Raw genomic sequence first — 13,561 nt, 5'->3', positions numbered from 1 at the left:
AGGACTCACTGCTATGTTAAATGTAGCAATTAGAAACAAGCCGAATTGACCAGGTTTAAAAGGAGAGTGCAGGCGCTCTACTCCCAGTTAGCCACGGTGAGGTACTCAAAGTTTATAAGGCAGCAAAGCAGATAAGGCACAAATCTGGGGTATATCACACAAAAGATGGTCATTTCTACACTAAGTATGAGGACATCCAAGCTGGTTGAAGGCACACATTTATGGCACCTTTATGGTGATATGGAATACGTATTCCAATGCAAATAATCTTCATTACTGGTTTTAGCAGTTTGTTCCTGTTTGGTACTGTACTCATTGTTTCTGGACTAGGATTTAAAAGTTCAACTTTGTGAATATTGCCTTTATTTTCCTATGTGTTATTTCCTAATCAGCTAATGAACAGACAAGAACAGTGGGTTTCTGGCACCAATAGCACAGCAAAGTATGGTTACCTAACAGGGAGGCAGAGAACAATCATCTTCAATCTAAGTGAACAGTGAAGCCATCATCATGGCATGAGAAGACCTGGGGCGTTCAAGCCTTCTTATAGGGTGCTCTCCAAAACACACAAACAACAGATACCTCACAGCAAACAGTTCCACATTGTGGTAAAAGAAAAAAAATATTAAAGAAAATATGAAAGAAAAGTAGAAATTTTTATTAAATAAACAAAATTTGGACCCCCCCATGAAACCTAAATAATAAAGGTAGAAGTACATTGATACATTGTAGGAGGGAACCTTCTTTATATACATCCAGGTTTAAAGTTCAGTCACATTGGAGGCAGATCCATAAATTCATCTGAGCCAATGGCGATTGCTATCACCAGCAATGCATCCATGCCACCGTGTCAAAGAAGTTACTAGTGCGGTGTCCGAGCCCTCACTTAACTATGTTAAAGGACATCCAAAACCATGAAGATATTCACTGTCATCACCAGTATGTGATTATCCAAAACCCTCTGTCGTAGATGTCATTAATGGGGTCCCAGAAGCTTGCCCAATACCAAGGCATAACTCACCAAAGAGCAGGAGATCTGATCGCTAGCACTGGGTCCAATGTGATTGCAAAGTTCCAAATCCTGTGTGTCACACGAGTCACTGTTGAGGTCTCAGAGAACACTGGTTATTTTTAGGCATGCAAACCCCGCTTGGTAACATGAGAAGAAACCTAGTGAATTTCTTTGCCAAAAGGGTAATCCTGGCAGCAACAAGCCTTACAATGAGGACCCCTACTAAGCTCTTTGAGACACTAAGCAGAGCAGCTCTGGAACATGTAGCCAGGAAGCTACTTCATGGAAGATGGATTTTACAGCTAGAAGATTGGCACAGAGGACTAATCAAGACTTTCTAAGGAGCACATTTAGCAGAAAGAAGGCTAGGGTGATTGGCCAAAGTGAAGTTCACTCATAAACCTGGCACAGAGGAAGAGAACCAGTTACTAGTCACCAGAATCCAGAGGTAAGAGAGCAGTCTTAACAGAGAAGCACCAGGAGTGAGTGACTAGGACTGGGAGGCAGTTTTTCCATCATTAGGTCTGGCACGGGGACCACAAAGGCTATAAATGAAACAAGTTTAACAACAGTGCCCAGTGTGGCTGACTTGGATAGAAATCGTTCTGGAAGGCTTTACAATATTTGGATGGTCACTGAGGGCAAGCATGAACAGCTATACGCTGGCATTTACCATGAGCTTCCTTGAGGCAGGACTTGCGACAAAAAGTCTGTAGCGGAGTACAAGCTTCTCTGATGAACAAGATGATTCAGGCTGATGGTCTGAATGAAATGTTTTGAACATTTCTCTGCTAAAATATATCTCCATTGTGGCACACAAGATCCGGAGCTCCCTGAGCATGGGTTATGTTATGAAGAGCACCTGGACACTGGTGTAAGTTGAGAGGCCTCCTTCATATGGGTTAAATGTTGACTAACTTTTTTAATTGATCAAGTGGTGAGGTCTCTGCAAACAGGGCTGTACAGGTGATACTGCACAAGGGTCTGATGGAAACTACACTGGACTGGGATGTGAAGGAGAACAAAACTGAGCTGTACCATATGCATAGATACCTATTCCTAATAGAGACTATTGAATTAAGGCACAGAGGGAGGGGGAATAAACTAAAAGCACATCCTCTTGTAGATTTCCCTCAAGCTTTCATCCGAAACCTACAATATAAGACATACTGGGGAGGATGCCCGGTTAGTATCCATTCAGCTGGACAATGCGTTTCTTGTATGCATTCAGGTATAGTCAAACCAGTCTGATCCCTGCAAAGGTGCACTCAAAGTTGACTGTTCACTCTCTGCTACCATACGTGATAACTCGCCCAGACTTAACGACTAGTGACAGCCCTTCTCACTGGGGCGGACTCATAACTGCTAGCGCTACCAGTTCTAACACCCACTGGTAACCACTCTTTCAGTCTCAACACAACCGTTGTGGGCTGCTCTACCCGCAGCTCTTCCACTTGTGGCACCGGTTGGTGATTGCTACTTTAACAGCAGGGACTGAAATTAGCTCTGAGTCTTTAATTTGCAGGTTGTGGCTTTGTACCTACTGGTGAAGGCTACTCTAGTCTTGGCTCCTGAAATCTTAGCACCTTTGGTGAGGGCTCTTCCAATTCCAGCACACATTGGTGACAATGTCTTCTGTCACCTATTGGTGAGAACTCCTTCACTCTCTATAACAGCAAGTGACGGTGCCTCCAGTTTCAGCACCCATTGGTAACAGCAGCTGAAGTCTCACAATCTTCCTCCTCTTCTTGCATGGCTGTGCTCACCAAGACATCTGTTCCTTCCATGACGTGCTGCCCCTTGTGCTGAAAAATTAAATGAGACAACAGGTTATTTTCAGACGCAGTCAGGGAACACATATATTGTACAGAGGCAGAAGGAGATGTAGGTACTTGGGAGGAGTGGAAGTGCAGGAGTATGAGATGATTGTAAAATTTTAAAATATCAAGGGTGAACTTAAGGTGCTAGTATCAAAAAAATGTATTCTATTGTTTTGCACTGCTTTCACACAGCTAGGAGCTACTTCACAGCACAAGAAGGAAGTGGAATAGAGATGGGGGAGATGGGAAACATCCCCACAGGACAATTATCTGATAGAGGCAGGCAGGGCAGTTAAAGAAGGTGCAGTCCAAATGCCGAGTAGAAAATATGAGATTTCAGGCCTTTTCAGAAATATATCAGGTATGCTTCAATTTCTTTATGAATGACAACATTCTCTTATAAACACACAAATAATTGTTTCAGGTGGCACACAGACCAAACCTTCAGAAAATACTGTTATACCAACTAATCTTAACATAACACAACAGGTGTATTTGTAAAGCGCACGATCACCCGGAGGCAGTTTGGCGCTGAATAACAGATGTTTATTGTTATCCAACTCAATGGTACTCATGTTATCGACCTCAGATGGAGGAAAGGCTGAGTGAACGCGCCGGGGTTCGAACCCATGACCATGAGGTTGAACACAGGACCCAGCAATGGACGCATTAGTCCACTGAGCCACCAGACCCAGCTTATTTATGAAACGCTGACTATTCTGGACTATGACTTCAGAAAAATTGTGAAAGCACTTTGACATTCTGGAATGGACTTTAAACTTCGTACTGGCTGCAGCTGTCACATCAAAATCCACTGAGTTACGCTGAAAACCTTCTGTGAGTTGATGCATTTAACATGAGTACCAGATGCCTCGACCACATGACCACAATCGAGATTGAACTATCCTGTATACATCACCTTTGACTTCAAATCATGTTAAAAATCGAATATCTCTTTCACAGCATAATACATTGTCAACAATTACATATTTGGCAGATAAACTTCCATTGGGAAATCTTTTACTTTGAAGCAGTCAACATTCACAAGACAAAGATTCTGGCTTTTCCAGGAATTTGCTATGCATCTCAAACATCTAAAGAACCGAACAGCACACTACTAGTCTACAGCCATTCATGTTGCAAAACGTGCTGCATGAAGATATCTTCCAAAGATGTAATGCTCTCCCTGCGTGCAGTTTAAGTGGAGAGCAGTGACGAAGACTAAGTGTGCTGCGCTTTGTACATGAACCGAAAGAATGCAAAACATCTGTGACTCTCACTGGCTTTTAGCGAGGAAGATGGGCGCACATGAATCTAGCTCATTATACACTACCAGCAAATGATTAGTGTAACATTTTCTGTTCATGGTGTATGTGGCTCTAGATACTTTTTATATATTCTTTAGGGCCTGAAGGCGTGGAAGAGTAAACCGGAAGCTTGCCAAAAAAGTGTAGCATGGCCTCTCGAAAGGTTCGACCTACTGCGACGTCGCTGATGGACCTGGTAACTCTGGGTGCATTGGGAGCAAGGATTAAATCAGCTCCTTGGTGGAACAGGAGCAAGACCTGGACGCACCATGAAGCCACTGTACTTTCTCTGGAAAGCTTAAGTGGCTGGAAGGGGCAGAGCGACTCAAAGCCTTCACTCACAAAGAGGATCTGCTGCTGGAACATCTTCAAGAGCAGTTCTTTGTTACGCTTAATACAGAGCCAGGGTGGGAGTAAGATATACTACAAATCTGCATTGCTGGACCTCGTGCTGGCCAACAGAAGAGTTGCCATCACAGGAATGTTCCCTATGGGATCTACATATGAGCATTGAAGTAGGGACGTAGGCGGGTGGGCTGTGGCAGAAGAACGTCGGATGCTTGAGGTCTAGATGGTTGATAAGGTGACCGTTTTGAGTGGGCTGGGATGTTGCGAGAAAGGATGGCATTGATCAGGTAGACTGGCTCATACACTGACTCAGATAATAGATCCAATGATCAGGGCCGGACTGGCATTTGCGGGCACCGGGCATTTCCCCGGTGGGCTGGAGGGGTGGGGGCCGGTTTTGTGGCTGCAGGGGGCCGCTTTTCTTACAGAGTTCCGGTTTTGTAGCAGCGCTGCAAAATCGGTCCTCTGTAAGAAAAGCGGTAGCAGTGCTTTGCGGGTAACAACCCCCTCCCCTCCTGTTTCCAGGGCCGGTGGAGAAGCAACCTGCCAGGGCTGGTTGCTGGTCTCAGTCCGGCCCTGCCAATGATCAGCAGTCCTCCAGGCCCTCTGTCCCTCAGTACGCATTGCAGGGCATTGATGGCTGCTGGAAACCAAGAAGGGAGGAGGTGTGGGATTGGGAGGTGCATGTGACTGTATCAGATTTAGAAAATTATACTGCATTGAATGTCGATCTGCCTGATGTTTTTTTAACACTATTATCAAGGATTGCAAAATAGTAACAAAGATGCATAAGATGATCTCTCCCCCCCCAAAAAAGAGCAGATCTGCGCTCTTGACTTCACTATAGAGCTTTCTATTGTTTCGCAGCATTAACTTTGCAGTCTCAGCTAGCTTTTGCATTCATTTGTGTGCAGATGTCGCAGGCCTTGCACTTGTGCGACGAACTCGGACGACAGAGGCTCCTGGGGATTGCTACAGACATCTGTCTGTGGCAGTCCTTACAAGGTTTATGCCCTGTTGTTTAAGGGGGTGACATGTCCCTTGCGCACTGGAAAGTTTCTTGAAAAAATCTCTTCAGAGTGAAGGAAGACGGAGCAGAGCTTTTAATCCATATCTGAAGACGTGGAAATAAATTAACTGCGGTCAGCGTGCATAGGTGGTGCGAATATGTAATGCATTCATCCCTTTTGGAGTGGAAAGGCAATTCAACTGGTATTGCATGGGGTCACCTACCACATACAGGAGCACTTCTATTTGAGTTTTCCAGATCCAGTTGGTACCTGGGGAAAATTCACAACGTGACAAATCTGCTTGGAGTATCCACCACAAATAGTGCTAGTGAAGGTATGTAATTTGTTTGACTAGTTCACCCATAGTATCTGCCATGGACTGTGGGTGCAGGTAGCCCGGATTTAAAGTTTGGGCATTTGAGTTTTCAGGAGTTGTGAAAAAGTCAATGGACAAGTCATGGGTGGAGTTCCCACTTGTGGACTTTTAATGCATCTTGCTGAGCAGGTCTGCAAAGTGGGCCTCTATTCCTTGGAAATGCTCCGAACAAATGAATGTTGTTGTGGGTCGCCCACTGCCCGACTCTTAAACCAGAGCAGAAAGCAGAGATAAGTGGGTTGGCCTATGCTTCTAGATTAAATACATAGCTGTCTTGTAGTCAGTTTTGATGAGGACTGTTTTGCAAAGAACAAGTCTGAAGAAGATTCTAAGGGCTAGACAGATGGCAAGTAGTAGTTCTAGGTATTTGAGGTGTCCCCCAACAATTGACAGGTCAAGGAGCCATTGCACAGCCATGTTGTGGAGGCGAGTAACCCACACCTCATGAGACTACAGCAGAAAGCAGAGCCCTGGCCATTACCAACACTAGATCCTCCTGTGCTCTTCTGCCCATTGCCTCAAGAGGCACTACTCGAGTGGTTGTATGTATAACTTAGTTTGTAGCACTATTGCGATGGAGGAGGCCATCATACCCAACAATTTCATCACAGTTCTCAGTGAAAGGATTTTGGGGCCGAAAAAGATGAAACAGCTGGTGTAAGGGCATGGTATCCGAGTTAGTGTTTAGAAGGAAGCACAAGAAAGGCTGGATCTGCTGAGGTTGAATGTGAGACTTCTTGATGTTGATAGTTAACTCCTAAACTCTGGAGTGTTAACACTATAATCTGAGTGTGTGCTAGGCATTGTCGCTTGGTGCTGCTCTTGACCATTCAGCAAATGAGGTTTGTGAAGAAGAGCATGGCATGTCTGCAGAGGTGTGCTGCCATTATTACTAGGCACTTAGATGACACCCTTGGAGCAGTAGAGACTATGAACAGTAACACCTTGAATTGGTAGTGTTGTCCACTTATCACATATCAAAGGTATCAGTGGTGCTCTGGGGGGATGGGGATGTGAAAGTATGCATCTTTCAGATCCAGACCAGACATGAAGTTCCTTGGCGGAGCAGTGGGATGACAATCTGTATGGTGAAGTGTTTGAAGAGGATGAACCTATTCAAATGCCATTATGTCTAGGGGCATCCTGAGGAAGCTGTTCTTTTAGTCGATATGGAAGCAAAAAGATGATTCCCTTTTGCGAAAAGGGTATGTGGGCACTGGTTTGATGCCACCATTTGCAAGGAGTACTCTTCCTCTCAGAGCTGTAGGTAGTCTGAGCCTCCATTGGAGCCACCTCTGCCATGACCAATACCCATCTAGGCAACTTGCTGAAAGGGCTTGTTTGCTCGAGAACTTGAAACGGCTCTTGTTGCTGCTAATAAGTTGGTCTCCGACCAGAGACCGCAACTTTATCACAACCCTCCTTTGCAGTCTGCAAAAGACAGATCTGGGCCTAGGGGGGCATGACGCCCATGAATTTGGTGAGGTGTGTGTCATTTTTGTTTTCCTCGAGCATCTGAACCACCTAGGGGCCGAGAAGATGCTTGCCAACAAAAGGGACCTTAAGGGGGGTGCTATTGTACCCCAGGCTGAAGTCACGCATGCCTGTGAAGGAGGATGTTGGTGTTAATCCCTCGAGCAGCAGTGTCTGGTGCATCAAAGGTGCATCTAATATTAGCGTTTCTGATGATCTTGCCTTCAGCACTGAACCATTGACCCCACTTCTTTCGGGACTCTGGAAGGTAGTGACTGTTCTTAAGAGTTTCCAGGGGGAAGTTACCCTCATCTTGCATTGTGTGCATTTTAACCTGATGGTAGGCTGTAGTATTGTCAGGTGGTGAAGCTTTACCGATCAAGTTCAAGATTGCTTTCTTTAGGGGGTAGGAGGAGGGTAAGATGGAAGATGGTGAGGTGCAGACTACATAATCCTCCGGCAGGTCCTTTTCCCCCATAGGACCCATATGATGTGCCCTTTATGCCCCAGGAGGGAGAAGGACTCCCAGAGTCTGGGTCTGTGTTCTGTAGGTCAAAGAAAGGGGAATGTGGAGTTAGAGGTGGTTCTGTAGACAAGGGTAGAATAGGTGGGGGGGGGGATGGGGACTAGTGGCAAAGCCCATAACACTTTCTGGGGATGGTGGTGTGGAGGGCTCCAATCTTGGCTCTAACTCAAAGACCAGCCTGTACTTTGTCAGGATCCAAATGAGTTGAGGATTGACTAGGATCTTGCCAGCGTTTGGAAGAAGAAGAAGAAAAATGTTGCTTAACCTGTAAGCATCTGTCTGTGTCATGTAGTGGTGTATACTCACATGCTCTGCATACTCTTGCCATATAGTTTTGGGCTCAGATGTGTGCAACTTGTTTTTGTTTGAAGAAGTCTTTTCACGTCATGAGGTGTGATGAGCACCTACTGTTGGCAATGAGCTTGGGCATCAACTCCATAGTCAGATTTTTTTTCCCACCTCAAGGGTGAAAATGTAGATGAAGTATAGAGATGCAGAATAGATGATCAAGTGAAGTAAGGAAATGAGGCTGAGACTATGAGCAGCGAACTTCTGGCGGAAGGTGGGCGCATGTGAATCTGCAGAGCTAAATGCCACCAGTATCCCATCGTGCACAGCAGCTGTCAGCTGCTTCAGTTCTTTTTTAAGACGATGTGTGAACAGATATAAATTATATGGATACCTCTATCCATTCCACTGGAGAGGAGGGAAGGGAACTTATGACTATAATAGAAATTCTCCTAAGAGAGTACAGGAGATACAGGTAAGAAACTATTACTTCTCCCGTAGGGGATTTCCATTTACAGTCGTAAGCGCTGAGTAGAGTAGCAAACCAATCCCCATATAGCACAGTGGAGGAGACAGAGGACAAACTGGTAAGTTCAAGCAAATAGATTTCTGAGGGAGGCATGCCCTACATCTGCTCTAAGCATCAACATCCAGGAAGTAGTGCTTGGTGAATGTATGCTCTGATTTCCAGCTAGCTGCTTCATAGATTTCTGGAATAGGGATATTGCGAAGTAAAGCAGCAGTGGAATGTGCTTTAGGTTTAGCTGAGAGAGTTTTTTTTTAGCCTTTTGATAGCACAATAAATTGCAAGACACTATCCATTGTGAAATGGATTGCTTAGAGGTGGTTAGGCCTGTACAGACAGGACTGCCATTGATAAATAATTAGTCAGAGTTGGGGATGTCTCGTGTTTTGTCTATATAGAATTTTAGAACTCTTCTAACATCCAGGAAATGGGGAGTTCTTTCCGCTGGAGTAGAGGGATTCTGAAAGAATGTTAGAAATGGGATTGTCTGGTTGATATGGAAATCCGAAATAACCTTAGGAAGAAACTGGGGTGGGGAGTTCTCATAACCACTTTAATAGAATGAAATACAGCGTATGGTTCATGAGAGCAGAGTGGTTGGGTCTCACCAACCCTGCAGGCAGATGCTATTGCCACAAGAAAAGAGGTTTTCCAGAACAAGTGCTGGAGAGATACCTTGTGTATGGGCTCAAAGGGATCATGCATAAGGCGTGAAAGGACTACATTAAGCTCCCAAAGAGAAGGAAGGGCGCGTGATGGCAGGAAAAACCTTCTTTAAACACTCAAGGAAATCCCTGATGACTGGGATTCTGAAAAAAGAGGTTTGTGAAGGATATTTTCTCTAGACAGTAAGAGTTGCCAGGTGAACCTTTAAAGAAGAGAATTGCAAGTCAGATTTTGCCAAATGGAGGAAGTATGAAAGAATGACATTTTCCTGGAAAGTGGTAGGGTCCTCGTTCTTAGATCACCATATTCAAAATCTCTTCCATTAAAAGGCATATGCGGAACGTGTGGAAGGCCACTTAGTTTCTTTAAGTATCTCCATGTAGTTTTGCAGCAGATTCTAATGTCCGTACCGCACTCGCTCAGGAGCCGTGCTGCCAAATTCAAAGAGGACAGATTGGGGTGTACCATTAGGCCTCCAAATTTTATCAGTAGGTCAGGTCTGCAATGCAGTTTTAGATGTGGACAGGCAGACCGGTGAAAGAGGACGGTGAACCACCATTGATGTGGCCACTCCGGAGCTATGAGGATGATCTTGGTTGTGAATTGGGACAACTTGAAGAGGACCGTCGAGATCACGGGAATCAGAGGAAAAGCGTAGAGAAATTTGCCAGATCAGTTGATCCATAGGACATTCCCTTGAGTCCCTGGCTGGAAGAACCTGGATGAGAAGCTTAGGCATTTGCTGTTTTCTGCTGTGTCGAACAAGTTGATGGCTGGAGTTCCCCACCTTTGGAAGATGTCTTGGACGGAGTTGTTTTTTAAGACCCACTCATGGTTTTTTGGCAGGGGTCTGTTGAGGGAGTCCACCTGATGGATTAAACCCATATCTTTTGACTGGGTGTGAGGGTTTGATTGATTCAGATGCTCCGTCCATCACCACCCCCTTTTGCACCGCTTTTGGCCACCATAAGTGTGGCAGGGTATACTCAGACGTGAGTCCCTTGCTCACTTTGCCACTGGATTCAAGCAAGCCGGGCTGAAGACGGCTGGAATGCCAGAAACCGGTCCTCAGAAGCTTGTTTCCAGTCCAGGGAAGACATGGCTTGGCAGTTCGGGCTGGACTGTTCCCATGAGGCACAGGGTCAGACTGATTTGCATATAGCCATGTCTGAACTGGGGTGGCAGAGTGGGCTAAAGAACGGTGATGGATTAAACCCAGATCTTTTGACTGGGTGTGAGTGTTTGATTGATTCAGATGCTCCGTCCATCACCACCCCCTTTTGCACCGCTTGATGGAGTCCACCTGAGCATTTTGGACACCTGGAAGGAGAGTTGCCATGATCGTAAGGTCTCTGGCCAGAAGCCATTTGCAGATTGTCTGGGCCTCGTGTGACAAGAGCCTGGATCTAGTCCCTCCCGGCTTGTTGAAATAGTACATAGTTGTCGTATTGTCCATCTGAACAAGCAGGGAGTGGGATCTGAATGACGGATAAAACGCCTTCAGCGCCAGGTGGACGGAGCAGCTGCTCCAGGAAATTGATATGGTATATTGATTCTCTCTGCAACCACTTGCCCTGGATCTGGAAGTGATCCATGTGGGCTACCCATCCCAGTAGTGAGGCATCCATGACTATGGTATGAGGTGGAATCTCCTGATACAATAGGGTACATTGAAGGAGATTGGTTTCAGGGACAGCTTCGCATGAAGAGATAGTTGTATCTTGTCTTCCCATTTGCCTGACAGTTGGTCTCACTGGTCCTCAAGACATTCCTGTAGAGGGTACATGAAGTGACGGGCATTCGATGTGACAAAGAAGCAGGAGGCCATCGAGCCGAGGATGGAGGATACTGTTCTCACCATTGGATGAGAAGCTTTCAAGAGAGCCTGACACTTTCGAAGGACTGATAAGAATCTCTCCTCCGAAGGACACACTTTTGCCCATTGTGTGTCAATGGAGGCTCCCGTATAGTGTGAGGCTTTACCTGGGACAGAGGTGGACTTGTGGTAGACCTGAAGGCCTAACCTGTGTAGAAGATCGCAAATCCAATTATAATAAATCTGAGCTTCCGGACACATGGACGGCTTGATTAGCCAATCATCCAGGTATGGGTAGACAAATAATTTGTGTCTCCTGAGATAGTCAACCACTAGTGCCATGCACTTGGAGACTGTCCTGGGTGCTGATTTCAGGCCAAATGGAAGTACTTGGTAGTGATAATGGTCCTGTCCCGCTACGAACGTCAAAAGCTGGCCATTGGTATATGAAAGTATGCGTCTTGAAGTTCGAAGATGGAACAGAGCCAATCCCCCTGGTGTAATTGGGGATACATTTGATGAAAGGCCAGCATAGAGAACTTTATTCGTAGAATCCACTGGTTAGCTGCTTTTAGGTCGAGAATGGGTCTGATTTCGTTTTGGTCTTTCTTCTTGACAAGAAATTACCTGGAATAAATGCCTGCTCCTCCTTGTTGGTGAGGAACAGGTTCCACCGCTAGCTTTTGTAAGAAGATGTTGATAATGCTGGATACCTCCCCCTACCGGAGTGGGTTACAGAAAAGGGGGAAGTAATGACTCAGGGTTCTGACCAGGATGATTGGCTGCCCACTTGAGCAGGCTGCTGGGTAGATACATCTCCCTCAAGACTGCTTCCAATGATATGATTGGTAGGGACGTTAGTGCTGTTGTGCACCGCTTAGCTGGCGGCCCTGATACCAATGAAGGCCTTGAAAAGTCTGGGAGTATGAGCGGCGTTGGGTCGGAAAGATTACCTCTGTTCCCAGGGTCTCTCTTAGCCGACTGCTTTTAGAGTATTCATTTCGGACTGCATCCGTGTCATCTCATCGTTTGCATGGCTTCCAAATAGAGTGGTACCAGAGAATGGCAGGTATAAAATGGGGAACAGCCTTTACTATGAAGTTTTTTTCTTCTGATTACGTTTACCACACATTTTTTTACTTAAAAAATACTGTTACTACACAAGACTTTACCATGCATCTGACCAGTCGGCGTCAGTGTTTCTCTATGTAACGAGATGTACTTTATTAACGAATTTGCACCACAAGTGTCGATTAGAAGATTAATTCCAACAATTAAAGGCAATATAATTTTAGGAGGAGGTGCAGGTTCTTTGGGAGCTATGTTATTGAAGTTAATAGATAATATGTTAAATCAAGTTAATACCCAGGAAATTTATTTAAAAAAAAAACTGTATTAATTTGATACAAAATTAATGATGCCTGAAGAAAAAAAAAACAGAAAATGATAAATAAGGGCAATGGTTGGTTAAGTGTATTAATACTAGGGGATGTTTAAAAAATATCAGAGTAATAATTTAATGCCAAATTAAACTACAGATATTAAACAATACCCGTGTATTACTTTGGCATCAAACAAATAGTTCTGAATGATGCCTAAAAACAAAAAAGGGGACCGGATGCGGAGGGTGAGTGGACAATTTCTTTAAAATACTTAGGACAGAAGGTAGCACTGTATATCTATGACTAAAACGCCGGTCCACCACAGCACGTCCGATCACCTCAGTGTGTTTATACGGAACGCACACAAAATAGTGGAGAGCCAACTTTATAGGTGTAATCTTGGAATAAGGAATATGCTACTTACCAGTATGCATCTGTTCTTGGCATGCAGGGCTGCTGACATACATATCTGTGCATAGATCGCCGCCTAGTTTTGGGTCCGGATGATTGCACATTGTTGTCCTGGAAGAGTCTTCGAAGTCTCACGAGATAGGTGGCTCCTCCCCTGGACTACAGTGCGCATGGGCATCGTCTCCATCCTCAGATTGTTTTTCGCCATTGTGGCAGAGATGGAGTGTAATACAGTAAGTGATGACCATGCCTGAGAATGATTCTGAATGCTACAGCTGCGACAGGCACCGGGGAGGAGGGTGGGCGATATGATTGTCAGCAGCCCTACATGCCAAGAACAGATGCATACTGGTAAGTAGCATATTCCGTTCGAGGCATGTGGGCTGCTGAATTCATATCTGTGCATAGAATAAATAGCAGTTACCTCCTTATCGGCGGTTGCCCGTGCCAGCTGCAGCAGTCTGAAAGAGAGTTCTGAGAACAGCCTGTCCTACAGCAGCTTGCTGTTTGGAGTGTACATCTACGCAGTAGTGTTTGGTAAATGTATGTATGGTGGTCCATGTGGCTGCTCTACATATATCCTCTAGAGGAATGTTACCT

General features: G+C 45.2%; 1 protein-coding gene across 1 annotated transcript in view; it reads right to left on the bottom strand.

Moving 5' to 3' along the window:
* Positions 1-637: 637 nt before the first annotated feature.
* The window catches only part of ZNF76 (zinc finger protein 76), a 233,896-nt gene continuing 220,972 nt past the window's right edge, over positions 638-13,561 (bottom strand). The window contains exon 13 of the mRNA XM_086923235.1: positions 638-2,817. Within this exon, the coding sequence (XP_086779361.1) occupies positions 2,710-2,817 (108 nt within the window). The 3' untranslated portion in view covers positions 638-2,709. The remainder of the gene's footprint in view (positions 2,818-13,561) is intronic.

The sequence above is a fragment of the Lissotriton vulgaris genome, chromosome 5 (assembly GCF_964263255.1).
Source record: "Lissotriton vulgaris chromosome 5, aLisVul1.2, whole genome shotgun sequence".
Lineage (NCBI taxonomy): Eukaryota > Metazoa > Chordata > Amphibia > Caudata > Salamandridae > Lissotriton > Lissotriton vulgaris.
Note: the sequence above shows the minus strand (reverse complement) of the source record. Positions and strands in the feature narration are given on the sequence as shown.